General features: G+C 37.6%; 1 protein-coding gene across 2 annotated transcripts; it reads left to right on the forward strand.

Moving 5' to 3' along the window:
- Positions 1–27: 27 nt before the first annotated feature.
- On the forward strand, positions 28–18,431 carry LOC140139832 (large ribosomal subunit protein uL2m-like). Of its 2 annotated transcripts, none has more exons than XM_072161576.1 (7): positions 28–122; positions 2,692–2,930; positions 3,973–4,128; positions 5,038–5,286; positions 6,812–6,931; positions 13,854–13,985; positions 18,156–18,431. In XM_072161576.1, the coding sequence occupies exons 2-7, from the start codon at positions 2,774–2,776 to the stop codon at positions 18,305–18,307; spliced, it is 966 nt and encodes a 321-aa protein (XP_072017677.1). In that variant the 5' UTR covers positions 28–122; positions 2,692–2,773; the 3' UTR covers positions 18,308–18,431. The 2 variants fall into 2 exon arrangements, with proteins under 2 accessions (XP_072017677.1, XP_072017678.1); XM_072161577.1 differs by lacking the exon at positions 28–122 and adding an exon at positions 2,412–2,429.
- The last annotated feature ends 612 nt before the right edge of the window (positions 18,432–19,043 follow it).

Below are 19,043 nucleotides of genomic sequence, written 5' to 3' on the forward strand. Positions count from 1 at the left end.
CAGTATTTATCAAGTTGTTATTTACAGCCTGTAGTAAGATCGGTGGGGTTGCCGAATTCACTTCCCCGGCGACGTGCAGCTGTATGGAAAAAGCTAAGTAAAACGTAACGACGCGGAGCATGGTAATTATGAAGTGTGAAAATCATGAACGGGTTGAAAACTACATCACTATATTCGGGGTGTTGTGTTCAATCCCGGGGTTCAATCATTTTAGATATGGTCGGATGTCATGAATTGGTCATCTTTTGTGTAACATGATGTAAAATGAGAAAAATATCACCTATTTTGATTCAATTCAACACAACTTTTAATGAATACATTTTAGACCATTATAAGTATATATTTCTGGAAAGCTTATATTACAAGGATGCCAAATCAACAAAGCATAACTTCATAATACAGGGTGGGTGAGAAATATACAGGGTGGAACAACAACAAAATTAGCTTATTTCTTGTCATGGTGAACCCCATATTTTTCATTTTCTGAAAGCTATGTAATTCAAAATAAATATGGATTCAGAAAGACATTGCATGGGTCCTTCAAACAAATTAGGAAGAAAGAGTTTAGTATCCCTTGCGTTAAACATACAGGGTGGTCAAAAATTGTAAAATAATTTCACAATTTTTATGACATTTTTCAATCAAAACTTTTTTCCTCCATTTCTGGCACTAAAACTAATAGCATAATTGAATTCCTCATCAAATTTCCTTTAAAATATGTGTTCTTGTGAATAAGCAGGGCGACTCGGGCAAGAGATAGTCAATTTAGAAATGTCAGAGCATAGTATGCACACTTTGTACAGTAACATATTGGGAAAACTGTCTTAATTGGCATTTAATTAGGCAATTAATTGGTTACATCTTTTGTTACAGTTGATGTACTATGAGGTAGATCTACAATCCAGGATGATATATGTGCAATTTGAGTTCCATGCTACATGTAGTTGTACTTTTCAAGATACAAAGGTTTGAAGTTTGCCATATTTTCCCAATTTTGTGTATAACCATATGGGGCTCTCCCGAACCGGCTCTCCCGAACCGGCTGCTCCATTGACACATCTTGCATATTGGGGTATAAATCTCAAAGTACTTGTCCAATTGACTTGGGGCTTTTTGTATTTGAAAAAGAACATAATTATCTACAAAATGACATCAAACTTTCTACAATAGGTATTATACTTTTAGGATAAACCTAACTTGAAGTGTGAAGGAAGCGTTTTCATGTTACGGCTGCTCAATTTTTGGGTGACCTATTTGTGACATGCGACCATATGTGTACTAGTGAAATAAATTTAAGTAAGCTTACTTTTATTATATAAAATTTCCGTGGTCCGGGTACGCGCTGGTGAATTACCATCGTGTAGAAGTGACAAGGTCGCCTACTACGCGCTGCGCTGAAGACCAATGGGTCAGCCGGCTTGTTGTTAAGTGCGTTGATCAGCCAATCGGCGTGATTGACATTGTTACGGTACTTTAATTGCTTTTGCGTTTACGCTCGTGTATGCGATACGCACAGCAGGCACGACCACAGAAGTTTTAAAAAAACAACTTTAGTAGGTATGCCAGGCTGGCACTAAAAAAGCCAGGCAAACCTTAGTTAACACATTTGCTAGTCAGCGTAAATTTGTCTAGATCGGGGACCAAACACAATACATATTTTACATAGAAATTTCAATTTTTTTCAAGAACAAACGGCAAGACAGTGAGACCACGGACGTGATATATATAGAAAACTCGTCTGACACAGGATGTAAAAGTGAATTCCCACAAAATGCTGGGAACTGGAAGTCAATTTGCCTACAGATTGGAAGGGTCCAATCATGTATCGGGTTTATTTAATGTTGTGCACAAATCAATTGTAGTTCCGGCTCCCCAGGGGCCTGGCAATAGCGGGGTCCGAGCCAGGACCTGGCCGGGGGTGTAACAGCTCAATGTGTCCCCACAGTGCGGGGACGTAGTGGGGGAGTGTACGGGGATGTAATGCCTCTCAAACAGGCCTGGATCTACCCCGGGAGTGTACCGGGACATAATAGAATAGTGCTCACAACTGTGCCGGGTCAGTATCTGGGGAAACACTGTGAGGGACTTGAACATGGTGCCCGGGGCTAGGGGCGGGGACTTGGCCAGGGATGTACCCCGGGATGTACACAGAAATAGTGCCCTGCCCTGAGGGGACTAAGCCGGGACTGTAAGTTGTAACATGTTTGTAACAGTTTCCAAAATTACATCCCCGGGTAGGTCCCCGCTATCCCCGGCCCCCGGGAGGCCGGGACTACAATTGATTTGTGCATTATATAATCTACATTACCAGTCGTGCTCCATGGACACGAGGGAGGGTCTATTCGTAAAGAGCAGGGGATCATCCCGGTACTGTTGACTGTAGGCCTACTTCACTCATCTATCCTAGGTTCCAGGATCTTGCATCTACGGTAGGTAAAAAACTGTGCACGTAAAGCATGTGCGTTGATAGTCGAACTGTTGAGGTAAGCACATATAATATATATAGGAAGGAAGGAAGGAAGAGTATAAGTTCCCTCTAATAAATTCTAATGGTCTGTTTGCAGATCCTGGTCACAATGTCAATGATTTACTTAAGAACCTTTTTGGGGCTTTATGGTTTCCCAGCTTGGTGGATCCGAGTAGTTTTTAAAATCTATATTAAATCATAGTAAACACATTTGTTTTTCACAGATTTTCTTGTGAAATCTCTAGTGTGAATGACTCCTGGATCTGGCTGATCTGTTGAATCTTTGTTCGTCAACAAGTCTACATCATGTCGCTAAGAACTTTGTGCAACAATCTCCGTCAGCTAGCAGTCACCAACAGGCAGCTGTGCATTACACACCCAGGACACGGCACCAATGGTTTCATGAGCAAACTGTTATTGCCAGCAACTACAACACATTGTTGTGGGAGCAATTTGGGAGCAGGTAAGCAGCGAGTTAAAAATGTTGAGTTCAAGGAAATTTGGATGTGAAACTAGATAGTTCCATTGAAGTTGACATGTACCGGTAATTGACATTAAAGAAAACTGTCCTGTACATGACATAAAAGATTTCCTCAACAAGTTGTTAATACCAAGTACTACAATATAGTGACTGTTGAATTAGGGGTTCATTCATATATTTTCATGACTAAACGATTATGCCCGAGGGCTTTAGCACGAGGGCATAAACAACGTTTAGTCATGAAAAATAAAATATATGAATGAACCCTGTTCATATGTACGCAACATTCTGCATGCTGTTATTTTCCTCTACAATTAAAAATACCGGTACCATCATTTTAGACTAAAAACTACCAGTTCCTTGAATCCTTTTTGAAAGTCTATCGCTAATTGTGAGAAAATGTTTACTTTCTCAGTCCATCGTGTTTGGACACACGTGAACATCGCAGTACATTACTCATGCTTTATGCGTAAATAGCTCACGAGCATACGCCAAGATATATCCTACTCAAGCGCTCATCGGTTCTAGCACAGCTTGTTTATTTACCTGAAAGCCAGGCATAAATGTTGTTTATGCCCGCCTATCGACCAATCATGCATGCTGTTTAGCTGTTATATAATGTGTATGTATGAACAAGTAGTACAAATATACAGTAGAAAGTTAAAAATATGGAGTGTTATGGAAGTCTGTCTTAAATAATAGAGTTGCTTTGGAAGAGGTTTTCAGTGAGATAGAAATGGTCAGGTATTGGAATTCTAGCTGATCTGGATTAAAAAGTAGCCTTTGTCATTTACAGATGATGGAACATTGGGTTATTCCAGTTGAAATCCATACACCCCCTGTTGAAAACACGACCTTAACTTAAACTCCCACACAGGGAGTGTCAATTCCAAATTGGGTTACCTGAATGGGTGATTTCATTTGAAATATACACCTGTTTGGAGATTAAGGTCTTGTCTTCCATAGGGGGTATGGATATCAACTGGAATATTTAGCCCAATATGTTCAAACAACTCCTTTGCAGGAAAACAGCATGATGATGGTAGTGAAGTAAGGCAATTCCACACAACAGCTGCAATGGAGAGGTCTAAATTTATCCCATTTGGTAGGACAGGAAAACAGAAGTATACAGTCAGGCCGCTACCTATGGTTAGATACGCAGGCAGGGATCTAGATACAGGTCAGTTGCTATTAAGGATACGATACACGATTTACCGACAAGTTACTCATTTCGGAATGCTATCATGAATTATGAAGAAAAAAAAAATGTTTCCACAGGATTCGATGGTACTCGAACCAACGATTTCAAGCATCATTGATTATCAGTCCCGGTCTTTACCGCTCGGCCACGGAGGCAGATGATCAGAGGAGTGAAATAATAAAAGATAAATCTCATAATGCTATCTTTAGCCTTTTGCTTACATAAAAATGCCGCTTTGATGCATAGATAGCACGAACGCTTTGAAAAGGCCTCAAACAAATAATAAAGACACTGATACGATGATGAAATTGCATAAGTCGGGGAATATCTGTGTCATGATGTTTTGTTTTGATTTTAGGAATTTGACCTTAAAATTTACGACGTTAAGACATTATCATTCGAAATCAACAAGATATATATTAGTTTTGCCTAATGTAAACAGGGTATTAATCTTCCACACAGGGAGTGTGAATTTCAAATGAGTTTACCTGAAATGAAAGGCGCATGACTCCATTTGAAATCTACACCTCCTATGTGGAAGATTTAAAGGAGGATTTTGTGATCCTAGTATCCTCTTTTTATGACATTTTTCAGTAGATATCCACGAAAAAGCTTATTCCCAAAATTTGAGTTGATTCCGATTTTGCCTTTGTGAGTAATGCATGATTATGTGTATTACACTGCTCCATAGGCCACTGTTTTAATTTCGTTCTGGTATACCAGAAAGAAATTCAAATTTGATGCAAGAAATTTTTGGTACATAAACATTATGTAGCCAGAGATTTCTTTTTTTATTATAGTGGTGGGATGAGGCTGTGGATCACGAAATGCCCTTTTAAAGCCATATGATATATCTCTCCATGCTGTAATTATACTTTTTTTTTGTAGGTCGCATTATTCACAAGAGATTAGGTGGTGGACATAAACAGCGTTATCGCATGCTTGATTACTTCAGAGAACCACCTGCAGATGACAAAGTATATGAGGAGAGAGTTTTGGATATCCAGTATGATCCAAATCGATCAGCACGCATCGCATTGGTGGCAGGCGGGAATCATAAAAGATACATTATTGCTACTGTGAATATGAAGGCAGGAGATATCATAAAGACTTCAGGACAGGTTTCAAGACTATCAGGTTGGTACACACTTGCTGATTGGTTACTAGAAGACTATTATGAATGATTGAGCCAATCAGCAACACAGTAAGAATGGTGGTAGGAGGGCTGAAGATGCTTAACCCCATGAGTACTACCTGCTGATTGGTTACAAGTAGACTATTATGACTTATTGAATCAATCAGCAACAAGGTAAGAATGGTGGTAGGGCTGAACCCCATGAGTACTATGATACCTGCTGATTGGTTACTAGAAGACTTTTATGAATTATTCAGCCAGTCAGTAATCTGGTCAGAATTGTTGTAGGCTTAATCTTGGGTAATGGTGGCAAATCATCCGGTTATAATAAAAGCTTCAGGACAGGTTTCAAGACTTTTCAGGTTAGTACTTAAGCTTAAATATGTACAAGCTATGGTTTAATTGGTTGTGAATTATTATGAATATATCGACTTTTGCTAACTGCTTTCTTTTGAAGATGGCAAGATTAAGATATATGATACCTTATCAACCTGATAGACTTGCTATGCATACTGCTATGTATTGAAGATAGTAACATCAAGATATATAACACATTTGCTATCCACTGAAGATAGCAACATTGAGATATATGACACCTTATCAACCTGAAAGACCTTGTGTGTTTTACTGCACATACTGCTATCTGCTGAAGATAGCAACATTGAATATTACACATTCATTATCAACCTAATAGACCTGTGTGTTTAGCTTAGCATATTGCTATCTACTGAAGATAGCAACATTGATTATGTGTTAGCAACCTGATAGACCTTGATGTTTTTGCTATGCATACTGCTATCTACTGAAGATAGCAAAGTTGAATTTATAAAACCTGATAGACCTTGTGTATTTTGCTACATAAGCTGCTCTCTGCTCACTACATGTAGAAACCTGCAACTAGCATCTTGTCTCATATAGTAACATAACCATTTTTCATATTCTGGATCTTCCAATGAAACCTGCATCTATCAGTCTAGCTAGCCAGGCTGGTCATAGCTTGCTTATTCTTGATAAATTTATTTTATGGGATAAAAAATGAGTGCAAGCCGTCAACGCTGGAGAACAGCCTTTTAAATATACACATACAAATAGTGGCATTAAAGTTCAAGGCTTTAATAATGGTTTGAAAATTGTTACCCAGATTCGGCTCATCTATGAAAATTATGTAAATACCTTCATAACAATACTGTGTGACGTGAAAACACGAATGAGTAAACCTAGCTAGCGACATAGCGCGCTGTTCAACAGCGTTCAGTGCAGTACGTGTGCGCAGCTTAACACTGGCTCATGCTAGCATTCTCAATGTTGTGGATGCATGGTTTACTGTTTTTGGTATTTTTCGTCATAACCAAAAATCTTGATTTTTAATATGGTCATTTTACTACAAGATGATCCAAATGAGTGTTGCATATGGAAGAAGCAGGCTTTTCAATAACCATTAAAACTGATGGGTACCAGATCATTTTGATACAGCTTGTGTGCAATGTATGATTGTCCTTTCTTCTTTGCTATGCTTTTCTCACACAGTGACGGCTAATGAAGGTGATGCATACAGGTTAGCAGCTCTTCCTATTGGTCAGTTAGTGCATGGCATCCCTAAATATCCTGGGGATCATGGGAGATTTTGTCGTGCAGCAGGCACATCAGGTAAGTAACCCTATTTAACAGCTCTTCCTATTGGGCAGTTAGTGCATGGCATCCCTAAATATCCTGGGGATCATGGGAGATTTTGTCGTGCAGCAGGCACATCGGGTAAGTAACCCTATTTAACAGCTCTTTTAGTGCATGGCATCCCTAAATATCCTGGGGCATCCCTTTTAGTGCATGGCATTAGTTAGTGCATGGCATCCATAAATATCCTGGGGATCATGGGAGATTTTGTCGTGCAGCAGGCACATAGGTAAGTAACCCTATTTAACAGCTCTTCCTATTGGTCAGTTAGTGCATGGCATCCCTAAATATCCTGGGGATCATGGGAGATTTTGTCGTGCAGCAGGCATATCAGGTAAATAGCCCTTTTTAACAGCTTTTCATAGGGCCTGCACTTTGGCTCGTTTTTTGCAGGTTTACATGGTCCAATAATCACAAGATGACTGACATGTGGTAACAAAGGAAGCAGTCACTGCAATTTGATTATGTCCCATATGATTGGCCATTCAAGACGCCCCTGTGAATATACTATAGCGGCCTTTTCAAACTATAATACCTGTTTGCTTGACTGTATTGACAATACCGGGAACAATACACACAGTATATGCATTGGACAAACTTTTTACAATAAGCATGATAAGTGATGATGTGACCTCCAGATTTATACATCGTCGCTCTCGCACACTGACAACATTTGATTGAATGGACTGTAGGCTACTGCGCCGTGATTACGGTGAAGGACACCGGTTCAAATCCATTGTTTGGAGCCAATCGATAAAAGCATGCAGGGCTTCTATACCCATGTACAGTTTATCCCTACATAACCTATGTCTTGAATACGCTGGCAAAGTTATGTAATAATCGGATTAATACTATATAGCAGTAGGTAAAAACAAGTTTTGAATAATCTGCGCTATAAAGTCCCATTCAGTGATCCCAGCGAAAGTGAAAAAAAAATCAAATTGTTACGTTTATAAATTTTTTTGATGAAAAACAAATGGCAAAAAAACAAAACAGGAAAACGACAGTATTGACGAAGTTGAAGCCCCATTCAAATACATGTAGCTAATTTATATACTGTCAGTACCGGTATATAAATTACAGACTCACGTAAATACATTATTTTTGTCTTAGACACACGGTTTTCGGCTGAACCACTGCACTAGCAAGCTATGTTAGCACATCTATGACAATGACGAAAGGTACAAAATCAGCCATAGGCCTTTAGATAGCAGAAGACACAAAAGTGGTGTTTTATGACCTTTGACATTCTTTTGTGGCGAGTGACATGGTCTTTCAATTCACGCCGAGTGTCCTTGACAGGTTTGACTATGCTTCAGTGGTCATGAAAGAATTCAAAAGATAACCTCTGCTCCAATAATCCCAAGCAATTGTCTGAAACTGCTCCTCGGATCATAAGAACTCAGTCCTCAAATGATAGTCATAATAATGTCCAAAATATAAAAATTACTGACTATCATTGAAGACTGAGTTAAGTAGTCAAGTATCCAAAATCTGAATTTTGATGATTTTTACGATCGTCGGGATGAAAAAAATCAAAAATCACTGAATGGGCCTTTAGTTCCCTCTCCTTACCCTGGCAATATAAATCAAAGAAAAATAAAGAAAGAAAACAAGAAAAGAAAATTAACCAAATTAAGGGATCTGGAATGAGCGCTTTTGAGCGTTTCGATAGTATTTTTGTGGGACATGAGAGCACATCAGACATATCGAATTGCATTCTGAATACGAAGAATGTCTTTCTGATATCAAATAAATTTCATTGTTTGAAATTCACGATATAATACAAATTTTATGGCAAATTATTAAAATTTGATATTTTTCACATTTTGATAAATAACAGTCCTCAAGTAAATATCATAAATCTAAGGTTATATTCTTAAACAGTCCCTGGCATGATACCATACATGTATAGGCCTATGTATAGTAAATGTGTCTGCTTTATCTGTTTTGTGCTGTTTAAGCAAATAGTTAAACATAATTTCCATAAAATGTAAGCTTTTACTGTCAGCTAGATATGTCCCCTTTTAATTTTGAGCAGAACAAGTGAGGTAAAGCAAAGAAAATTGAAATTTACTACTACTAGCGCCAATGAAAGTTATAAGATTGTAAAACGGTACGATCCTCTGGGTGGGGGTGTGTGTGGGGGTGTGTGCGTATGTGTGTCCTGCACGCGTATTTTTTTCTGCAACTATAACGGGACGCAATACGATATCGGTATGTTATAAGAATCAAACTTACAAGAAAGATGGCCCTTGTCAAATCCTACAATTCTGTCAGAGAAAATATGCATATTTGCATTAAATTTTTAATTAATTGACATAATTGATTAATTAATAAATATTTTATTTTATGATTTACCATAATTCCAAATATGTCAAACAATATGTCAAATTAAAGCTAATGAAATGCTTTATAAATTGGTCAGAGCGCATTTTGCAGAATGCATTTAGTACTTTAGTTACATGATTCCAAACATTCTATTCCAATTTTTTGCTATACACGCATAGGAGCTGTACTTTAAAAATCCGCGCCTAATCAATAATAATAGTCTTTCACTCCATTGTCAAAGTACTGTGCTCCCTGTAGCTGTAGCATTATGGAGTGACCAGGTCCTAGAGTGTGATGGTTTTGTAGCAGATGACAGTGCTCATTCAAGCCTGTCAAGGTCAGTTAGTAGCCACTTGCTGAATGGATGGCCATGATCAGGTATCAAAGAGATGCCTTGTGCAGCTGCCAATCACAGTAGAGGTTTGATAACATTTTGTTAACAACCCAAATGTGATATAAGGACAAAGCTGTGCATGTTTGTACTTAATTGTTTGGATTCTTACGTTGAAATTCCCTTGTATTAGTATTTTTATGTGTAGTGTATAGTGGTCATAAATTATATAGCTTTTAAATTTTGGGCATTTTTGCTCTGTTGCACTGTACCATTATGGAATTTGAGCAAATCAATTACCGACATAAGCAGGTATACAGTGTATTATTTTATTTTTATTTCAGATCTCAGGAGCACAGCTCACTTGGTAAGGCATCAGAATTTGGTACACTAGCGCTTGAACTTTAAATCGGAAGGTGGTGAGTTCGAGCCTCATCACGGTCACATTAATTTTATAAACCAAATATTGTTCGAACTTTTCATATTTGTTTTTCTTTTATTGTTTCTTTTCTTTGTCTTTTTTTCTTCTTGTTTTCTTTATTTTTTTCTTTATTTTCTTTGATCCATATTGCCAGTGTAAGGAGAGGAGGAACTAACGGCCCATTCAGTGATTTTTTCATCCGGACGATCGTAAAAATCATCAAAATTCAGATTTTGTACAAGACTGCGAACTCAGTCTTCAATGATATAGTCAGTAATAATCTTTTGGTCATTATATGACTATCATCATTTGACGACTGAGTTCTTATTATGATACATCATCCGAAGAGCAGTTTCAGACAATTCAGTATCGAAGTTACGTAATGTTACTATGTCACTCAACGGGATCACGCTGCTAGAGTAATGAACCACGATCGAAATGATCACCACATAAAGTATATGGCACTCGAAGGCATACCAAAGTAGCGTGATCCGGTAACCAAGAGAATTACGTAACCACTTGATGCTGAATTGCTTGGGATTGTTGGGGCAGAGGTTATCTTTTGAATTCTTTCATGACCACCAAGCAGAGTTAAACCTGTCAAGGACACTCGGCGTGAATTGAACTGACCATGTCACTCGCCACAAAAGAATGTCAAAGGTCATAAAACATCAACTTGGTGTCTTCTGCTAGTGGTTCAGCCCTAAGCCGTGTAGGCCTAGCTCGAGATACTCTAGCTAAAATACAGGTTTACATTTACTATCTTACATTATCTTGCTGTATTTCAGCTAGAGCTCCAAACGACAAGCTCCCGGGTTTTTTGGAGAACAATACTGTTACGTAAGATGAAGAAGAAACCCGCCTCGGAGCCCGCCCTACTCATTATTTCATTGTACTTATTGCAATTTGCCTCCACACATTACGTAATCAACACAAAGCTTTTGTGAGGATTAGTGAGTGGATAAGAAATTGACAGTGGAGGATACGAAGGACACGCCGATTGTTAGTTGTCAATCATGAACTGCCGCAACGTATTTTAATATTAAAATATTTTACTGCATGGCATTCCGCAAAACACCAAGACAAATTATGCCGTATTTTTCCAAAGATCATCTCATATGAAGTAAGCTGAATGCGATCTGTACTTTTGTAACATTCCGATCGCTTTTGATCACCTATTATCGGCGAATTTGCTTGAAAACATGTGAGTTCATGTTGTGTAAACATAATTAGCATAGACACAAATGAAATTACGATGCAATACAATGCAATTTGAATGCGCAGCAGATCTATAGAAATAACGCTGCCGGTTTTATGCAGAATTAGACCCTGTCTGTGTAGGCCTATTTAAGACAAAAATAATGCATTTACGTGAATCTGTAATTTATATACTGACAGTATATATAAATGTAATAGCTACATGTATTTGAATGGGGCTTCAACTTCGTCAATACTGTCGTTTTCTTGGGTTTGTGCCAATTTTTTTCATTAAATTTTTTTATAAAAGTAACAATTTGATTTTTTTTTCACTTTCGCTGGGATCACTGAATGGGGCTTTGCAACGCGATATATTCAAAACTTGTATTCACCTACTGTTATAGCATTAATCCGATTATTACACAACCTCACCAGCGTATTCAAGATATCCAATGCAAATAATCACCTAGATTATGAGCGTGTTTATAGTGGTGTACGGTATTTATACGGTATTCTTATACGCATACGGGATTAGAATGGAATGTGACTTATCCGTTATCTCGACTGTTTATAGTGGCAATCAATAGAGCTCAATAGCGCTATTCTGAATCCGAGGTGGTTGAACTCAGCGTGTTCGAGGTCACCGCAATGCAATGTGGGAGACACAAATATGATGCCAGTTTCAAATAGTTTGCCGTGGAAACGATACCGCCTATTTTTTAAACATAATTGCTACAGTACCGTACCATTTTGTAGGTGATGTGTTATTACAGTGACAAATTTGAGCTCGGAGAGCTATATAACCCTGCTCCACTTCCTTGAATAACGGTATCGTTAATCCCTGTCTGTTTATAGTGGCCGTATACACGGAATGAATGTACTGCAATATCCATCGATATCGAAGGATATCAGTTCCGTATAATATGTGCGGCAAATAGCGCTATTGGTCTGTTTATAGTGGCGACCAATACCGTATAAGATGTACTTATACGCTAAATACCGGATAATCTGGCTCACTATAAACACGCTCATGACGTATCATACCGTAAATATGGCGGAGTACTCAAATTCATTCAACAAAAGCATGATTACAAGCTATTGCAATCTACCGCGACAGCTCGTCTCACACACATAACAAATGCACAAATACGATCAAATAGGTTGACGACAACGTTTGATTGAATGCACTGCATTGTGCCAATTACGGTGAAGGACACCGGTTCAATTCCTTTGTATGGAGCCAATCAATAATTTCACGCACATCCTCTATTATTGCCCAATTATTGCCCGGGATGATTGCACACTGTAAAAGAGCAATTGTTATAATGTTTGATGAAATCGTGTTTAACTACCGTATTTGCTTAAGAAGGGCACAATACAGATAAAGCAGACAGATTGACTACATGTGGTACATGTATATACATATTAATATAGGGAATGTGTGGGAGTCGAGTATTACCTAATTATAACTTAGGGGCGTATCCAAAAATGAATTCACGCCCCTTTCAAATGTCGAGCCAAAGTGCAGGCCCTATGCCTATTGGTCAGTTAGTGCCTGGCATCACCAAATATCCATGGGATCATGGGACATGGTTGTTTGATGTATGTAGAATATAGATACATTTTATATCCGATAAATCTTTGAAAAATGCTTTAAAAGTGAATAAATTTGTAAATAAAGGGGAAATTAAAATTGAAAATTACTCAAAAGCATCTGTATACATTACTAAAATCATGTGAGATTATGTCATGCAGCAGGCACATGAGTAACCCTTATCCAGGTTAGCAGCCCTTCCTATTGCTCAGTTGGTGCATGGCATCCATTAGTATTCAGGGGATCATGGGAGATTCTGTCTCCCATGAGAGCCAGAACTATACTTTATTATAACGCCAATAAATGAATTGATGGAAACACTTCTGTGACTTAAGCTAGGTAATAGATGGCATAATCAATTATTACTACTCACTTTTAAATGTTTAAAGAATTTATCATCTTAATTTAACCTTGTACATTAACTCCACACCCACCTAACTAGAAATCACAGTACAAGTACATTGATCGTGCCAAAATTTAAATCTAATTCAGGGCTTCGCACATATCATGTGAGGGCAGCCTACGCATGGAATAATTTATCTCTGGTAGTTAGAGCCGAGTTGGAGAATATTTCAATTGGTCAATTCAAATCAAAAGTTTACCAAACTGCTGTTTGAAAAGTTTATTCTTGTGTACATTGTATTTTCAATCCATTTCATAATTATCATATAACTTTATTGTTGTTTTTCAAGTTACTTGATCCCATTTTGCTTTTAATTTGTGCATTTTGTGTAAGTTTTTAAATATTTATGATGTTTGTATCCAATGTACATTGCATGAGAGCCAGCTTGGAAAGCAGTGCTTGTCACTGAAGCTGTTTTACCCTCAACAAAGAAAGATTTCTATCTATCTATATGTGCCAGGCACATCAGGTAAGTAACCCTAACCCAGGTTAACAGTGAAAACAATATAAAATGGACAGATTTTGGCCACAGTGGTCAGCAATCGTGTGTAGAGAGTCCAGAGATCTTGTGGGTTTCATCATGTAAGTTACAAACCTTTTACTCTTTATACTACTTTGCAGGCCAAATAGTCCGTAAGATTGGTGGTATGGTGGTCATCCAGCTTCCGTCCAAGCGTCAGATCAGTGTGAGTGACCAGTGCATGGTGACAATTGGAAGAGTGTCTAATGAGGACCATAATAAGAGGGTTATTGGTAAGTCCTTGCTTGACCATGTGATACTTGATCAAAGAGAAGATGTATTACTTGACCACAGAAGAGCTGTTGTCAGGAGATAACCCCCTGAGCACTACCTGCCGATCTAACATTGCCTCAAAATTGGTCAATTACATGATATCTTCACTTTAATCACCAATCAGAATAGAGGTTTGCAAATAATTCACCCCACTTTTTGTGTGGTGAAATTAATCTAACAATGTTGCTGATTGGTCCAATTGATAATGAGAACTTCTTTTTGGCCAATCGACATGTAGTTCTCATGGGGTTAAGGTATGCAGAGGAGAGGAGAGACACATAAAAAGAGAGTGATTGGACATTCGTTTCTAACTTCGTTTGGAGTTTGGGTTTGTTTTTTCAGATTGTTATACAAACTGAAATAGGGTACATTCATAAAACATTAAAAATATAATGTCTAGTTTATAATTTCCTACAATTTTTGATGACTTCATGAATGCTTTTAGTATTTTTAAGAATCATTTTTTCTGTATATTGAGGAACCATACACAAAATATACTAAGATACTCTATATTGGTTAGTGCTCCTTTAAAATGAGAATTTGGCCCCTTTGCCCCTTATTAACAATTTTATACTTGTCGGATTTTAACTTAGGAGGCTATCATTTTCTTTGGAAGGAGGTCCAAAATATACTGGGGGGGTCATAATTTTTGTAAAAAATAGGGGGGGTCATAAAATTATTGATGACCAAAATGTAGGGAGTCACAAGATGACCACAGATAGTGTGTTTATTTTATTCAAGACTGATTTCAAATTTAAGCCTGTTTAGAGGGTAAGGTGTATCGGTGGTGGTGGGGGGTCATAAAGGGGTTGTCGCAATTTCATTTAAGCCGACTTTTTTGTAAATTTGGGACCCTCAAATTGGCAAGCTTAAAACACCACTCAGATTTTGAATGTATTGTGAATATATGTGACATGATTGGTCCATAGAGGCATTTTTGAATAATAGAGAGATTGCGATTTTCCAAACGTAGACGTAGGACGTACGTTTTTACGTACGTTAACACGTATGTTTTTACGTAGCTACGTATTGCAGTGAGGCCACATACTTTACCAACGCTCATGTTGTGGCGCTATGTCCTATAGTCAGTCATCTGGTGATTTGTTTTGCATGAAATCAGCCCGGGGTAGTCGGTGGGGTCAGGGATCAATAAAGGGATCTTAATCCTCTCTACGTCATACATAAATTCGCCCAGTCTCATTTCCCTAATATTAATTTTTAAAAAAAATGGAATTTCAGTTCGGCACAGGTGGGCCTCGAACCCACGCCGCTGCTACATAAAGTATACAGAAGTCCAGCACACTAATCCACTGGACCACATGACAGTTCGGTAGCCATATTGAATTTTAAACATATAGGCTATACAGTCAGCCACCTGGACAACCGATTCTTTAGAAATGCTTAGTCGCTAAAAAGTCGATCGATACATGTTAAAATCAGCACAATTCAGAGATACACCTTTTTGCTATGAAATTAATTTTCTCGGTCAAATATAAAGCAATAATTTTTTTTTTCTTCAGTAATGTCAGTTAAAAACTTGGTGCTTGGATATACATTTAAAAAAAAAAAATCCTGGTGTTAAAATTAAGCATCAAATTGTGTCTTTTAGTGTGATATTTTGATTTTTATAGGCCTTGAATTACCCATGAGCTTTTTACGGAATTCATGTTTTAGCGTCTCAAACTAATATAGTTTGCTAAAGAAAGATATTTCCCACCCCTGTAAGGCACATCGTGTGGGTCTATATGTTATAGTTTTGTCAGAATTTCCGTTTTGTTTTACCCTTTTTCCCTTCATGCTCCGAAAATGTCAAAGTCAGTACTTTTATCTCGAGAGCAACCAGCAGAAATAGTCGATATTTCCTTTGTTGTTTATCCAGGTCAATTTTCCATTGAAAGCAAATTGCCCGACCAGCGATTTGGTAGCCCAAATCTCCAATTGAGTGTTCTGGTTAAACATGATCAGTAGGAGCGCTATAGGCCTGGGAATTTCTTTGCTATATTGAAGTTCTAGCAACACTGTAGCCATGCCGGTATTCCTATTAAACCCAGGGATATCGATCCACAATGCTAGTATTAGCCTTAGATTTCACGCGTTGATTTTGAAAAATGGTCAGCCGGCAGTAAAAATGGTGAAATGAAAATGCAAATTCTGACAAAACTATGATATATCGCTCACGGTGATGTGCGTTAGAAAGTTGGGAAAAATCCTTCATTAGCGAACTATCTTACTTTGAAAAGCTAAAAGGTTGATCCAAAAAAAGGCTCATGGGCAGAGTTTAAGCCTATCAAAATCGAAAATCTTACACTAAATGACTAAATTTCACGCCTAAGTTTAATACTAGAATTTGAAGAAAAAAATACAGTATCAAGCACTACAATTTTTCCTGACATTTACTGAAAAAATGAAAATGATTGCTTTTCATTTGGCCGAGAAAATTAATTTTACATCGAAAAGGTGTAACTAAAAATTTAGCTCATTTCAACACCAAATTCGATCGTTTGTATTGCCTCATTAAATGACTGAGTGAGCCTTGCATAACAAAAGAATCGGTTGTCCAGGATGCTAACTGTATAGGCAACTCCAACATTGATCGGGTATAGACCACTTGACATGTGACGTCAATTGCCCGGCAGTATGCGCGTGAATTATGACAATTTCCATTGTTCTTTGCCCTGCAGTGTGCGTACGCATCGTAGTTTGCTCAGGGCACGTGCATTTCAAATCGCCCACCATATTTCATATAGTACAAGAAAGCCATTGAACAGTGTAGCGGTTTGTTTGAGCATATCGACAGACGAGTCCCTCGCCTTTGTTGATAAACAATGATTTCATATTAGCATAATGACAGTGCTCATCAGTTAATAGCCACTTGGTGAATAGATGGGCATTATCAGCTATCAAAGAGATGTCTTATGCAGCTGCCAATCATGATAGAGGCTTGAAAACATTTTGTTATAAACCCAAAAGTGATATAAGAACAAAACTGTGCATGTTGGTACTTGTTTGGATTCTTATATGTTGAAAATCCCTTGTAGTAGTATTTTTTATGTGTAGTGTATATTGTTTATAAATTATACAGGAATTGTGCATATTTGAACGTGTTCCTAATGATCCTAAAATATCTGAGCCAAAATTTCCTTGCCCTCCCCCCACCCAACTTTCGACCTGCAAAAAAATGCTTGCCCCCCTTTTGACCTGCCAACCAATCTTTGCCCCCCACCCCTATAATACTTCACCACCTCGGGGATACACAAAGTTATTGCACCACCCCTCAGCTGTACAAAAAAAACATGATATTTTGACTATAACATTCGTAGAGAAACACCTGTTCTTTACGTTTCCTTTACCTAGACTCGAGGTAAAATCAGCCTATTTCCACGTGGAACCATGGTGGAACGTACGTTTTAATGCTACGTTGAGTCCAAAATGTCAAATCGCAATGTAATTTTTTATACGCAAAGTATCACACACATTTCAATAGACAATCTTTGCGTATGAATATTGCATTTAAATTTAGTCCATTTTTAACACATCGCTGTACCTTTATTATAATGATTTGTTACAAACAAAAAGGATCATAATAATAATTAGACTTTCCTTCATAAGTTCATTATCTTTGACTGTCTTTAACATATTGTGAAATGGACAAATTTTGTGTATTTTCAACGATGTATCTACGTCGATTTCGCACATGGAATATCTTCAAAAATAGCTAAATACGTGACCTCGCTTCGATACAGGAGAGTGGTTTTGAATAGATCAACGTACGTCCGATGTCTACGTTTGGAAATCGCAATCTCTCTAATATGAGTTTCTATTATTATTATCTTATACAAACATTAGACTATCATATACTGAAAACACCAAAGGTTATTTGTGATGTGATGTCTGATTTCTTCTCAGGAGTTTTTGTTTTTTACTTCATATTTTTGCCTTTCTTAACTTCAAATTTACTGCCTTTAGCCTCCATGGACCAGATCATGTCACATATTGTGTTGAGTCATTTTGTCATGGTGGCTGCTCTAGTATATAGACTAAATATTTTAAACAGAAAATTTGTGATAATCTTTCTTAAGCATTCATCATGATATATTAATTTGCTTACTTTATTCTCAATTCTCTTTCAGGTAAAGCTGGACGAAACAGATGGTTAGGAATACGCCCCAAGAGTGGCCTGTGGCATCGCAAGGATGGTCGCCATGGACGCAAAATTAAACCACTACCACCGATACAAGTTTTTATGGACAAAAAACAGGAAGGTGTTCATATAAATGTATAATAGATGAAGTAAAAATATATAACAGTTTTGGCACACTCACTATCTGAAAATCACACTGAAAATGACAGGGTAACACTGAAAATCATCAGAACAAAAGAAAATGTTAGACTGAAATTGTTTTCAGTGGTACCGAGGGTTATTTCAGTATATTTTTCAGTGGTATATCAAATTGTCTGCTATAATGAGCAATGATCCAGGGTACTAATTTTCATAACAATAGAACAGCCCAGATCATTTCAGTGAGATTAAATCAATTTCAGTGGGATTAATAACTGGCCAATGATTTTCAGAGGAGTTTCAGTCTATTTTTCAGAGTGGTTAGACAGTGGTTATTTGCATACTGAATAACAAAAGAACTATTTCAGTGTTACTTTCAGTGGTGCTGTTCATTGTGTTAAATTTTCAGTGTTCATCAGTGTGATTTTCAGTGTAAAAATTTCATAGTGACTATGGACATTCCTCTGTCCTGTAAATGTATATCTCTTGGATAAGCCGGATTGACTTCAGATTTTTAGGATAGGTAGGCCATGGTCAGAAACTCCAGCTACTTTTTGGGACTTACATTTCTTCATCCTATATTGTACACATCCGACTCCTGGCAGCTATTGCAGATTTCTTGCACTAAACCCTCAATTTACTTCTGTATTGGGCTATTCCAGTTGAAATCCATACACCCCCTATGGAAGACATGACCATAATCTTCCACACAAGGAGTGTGAATTTCAAATGGGATTAA

The sequence above is a fragment of the Amphiura filiformis genome, chromosome 18 (assembly GCF_039555335.1).
Source record: "Amphiura filiformis chromosome 18, Afil_fr2py, whole genome shotgun sequence".
Taxonomy (NCBI): Eukaryota; Metazoa; Echinodermata; class Ophiuroidea; order Amphilepidida; family Amphiuridae; genus Amphiura; species Amphiura filiformis.

Excerpts from the sequence above, each read along its gene's own strand:
- LOC140139832 (XM_072161576.1), top strand. The coding sequence starts at position 2,774 with ATGTCGCTAAGAACTTTGTGCAACAATCTCCGTCAGCTAGCAGTCACC. Across the intron at positions 5,287-6,811 it reads ACAGGTTTCAAGACTATCAG|TGACGGCTAATGAAGGTGAT; the intron begins GTTGGTACACAC and ends TTTCTCACACAG. Across the intron at positions 13,986-18,155 it reads CCATAATAAGAGGGTTATTG|GTAAAGCTGGACGAAACAGA; the intron begins GTAAGTCCTTGC and ends ATTCTCTTTCAG.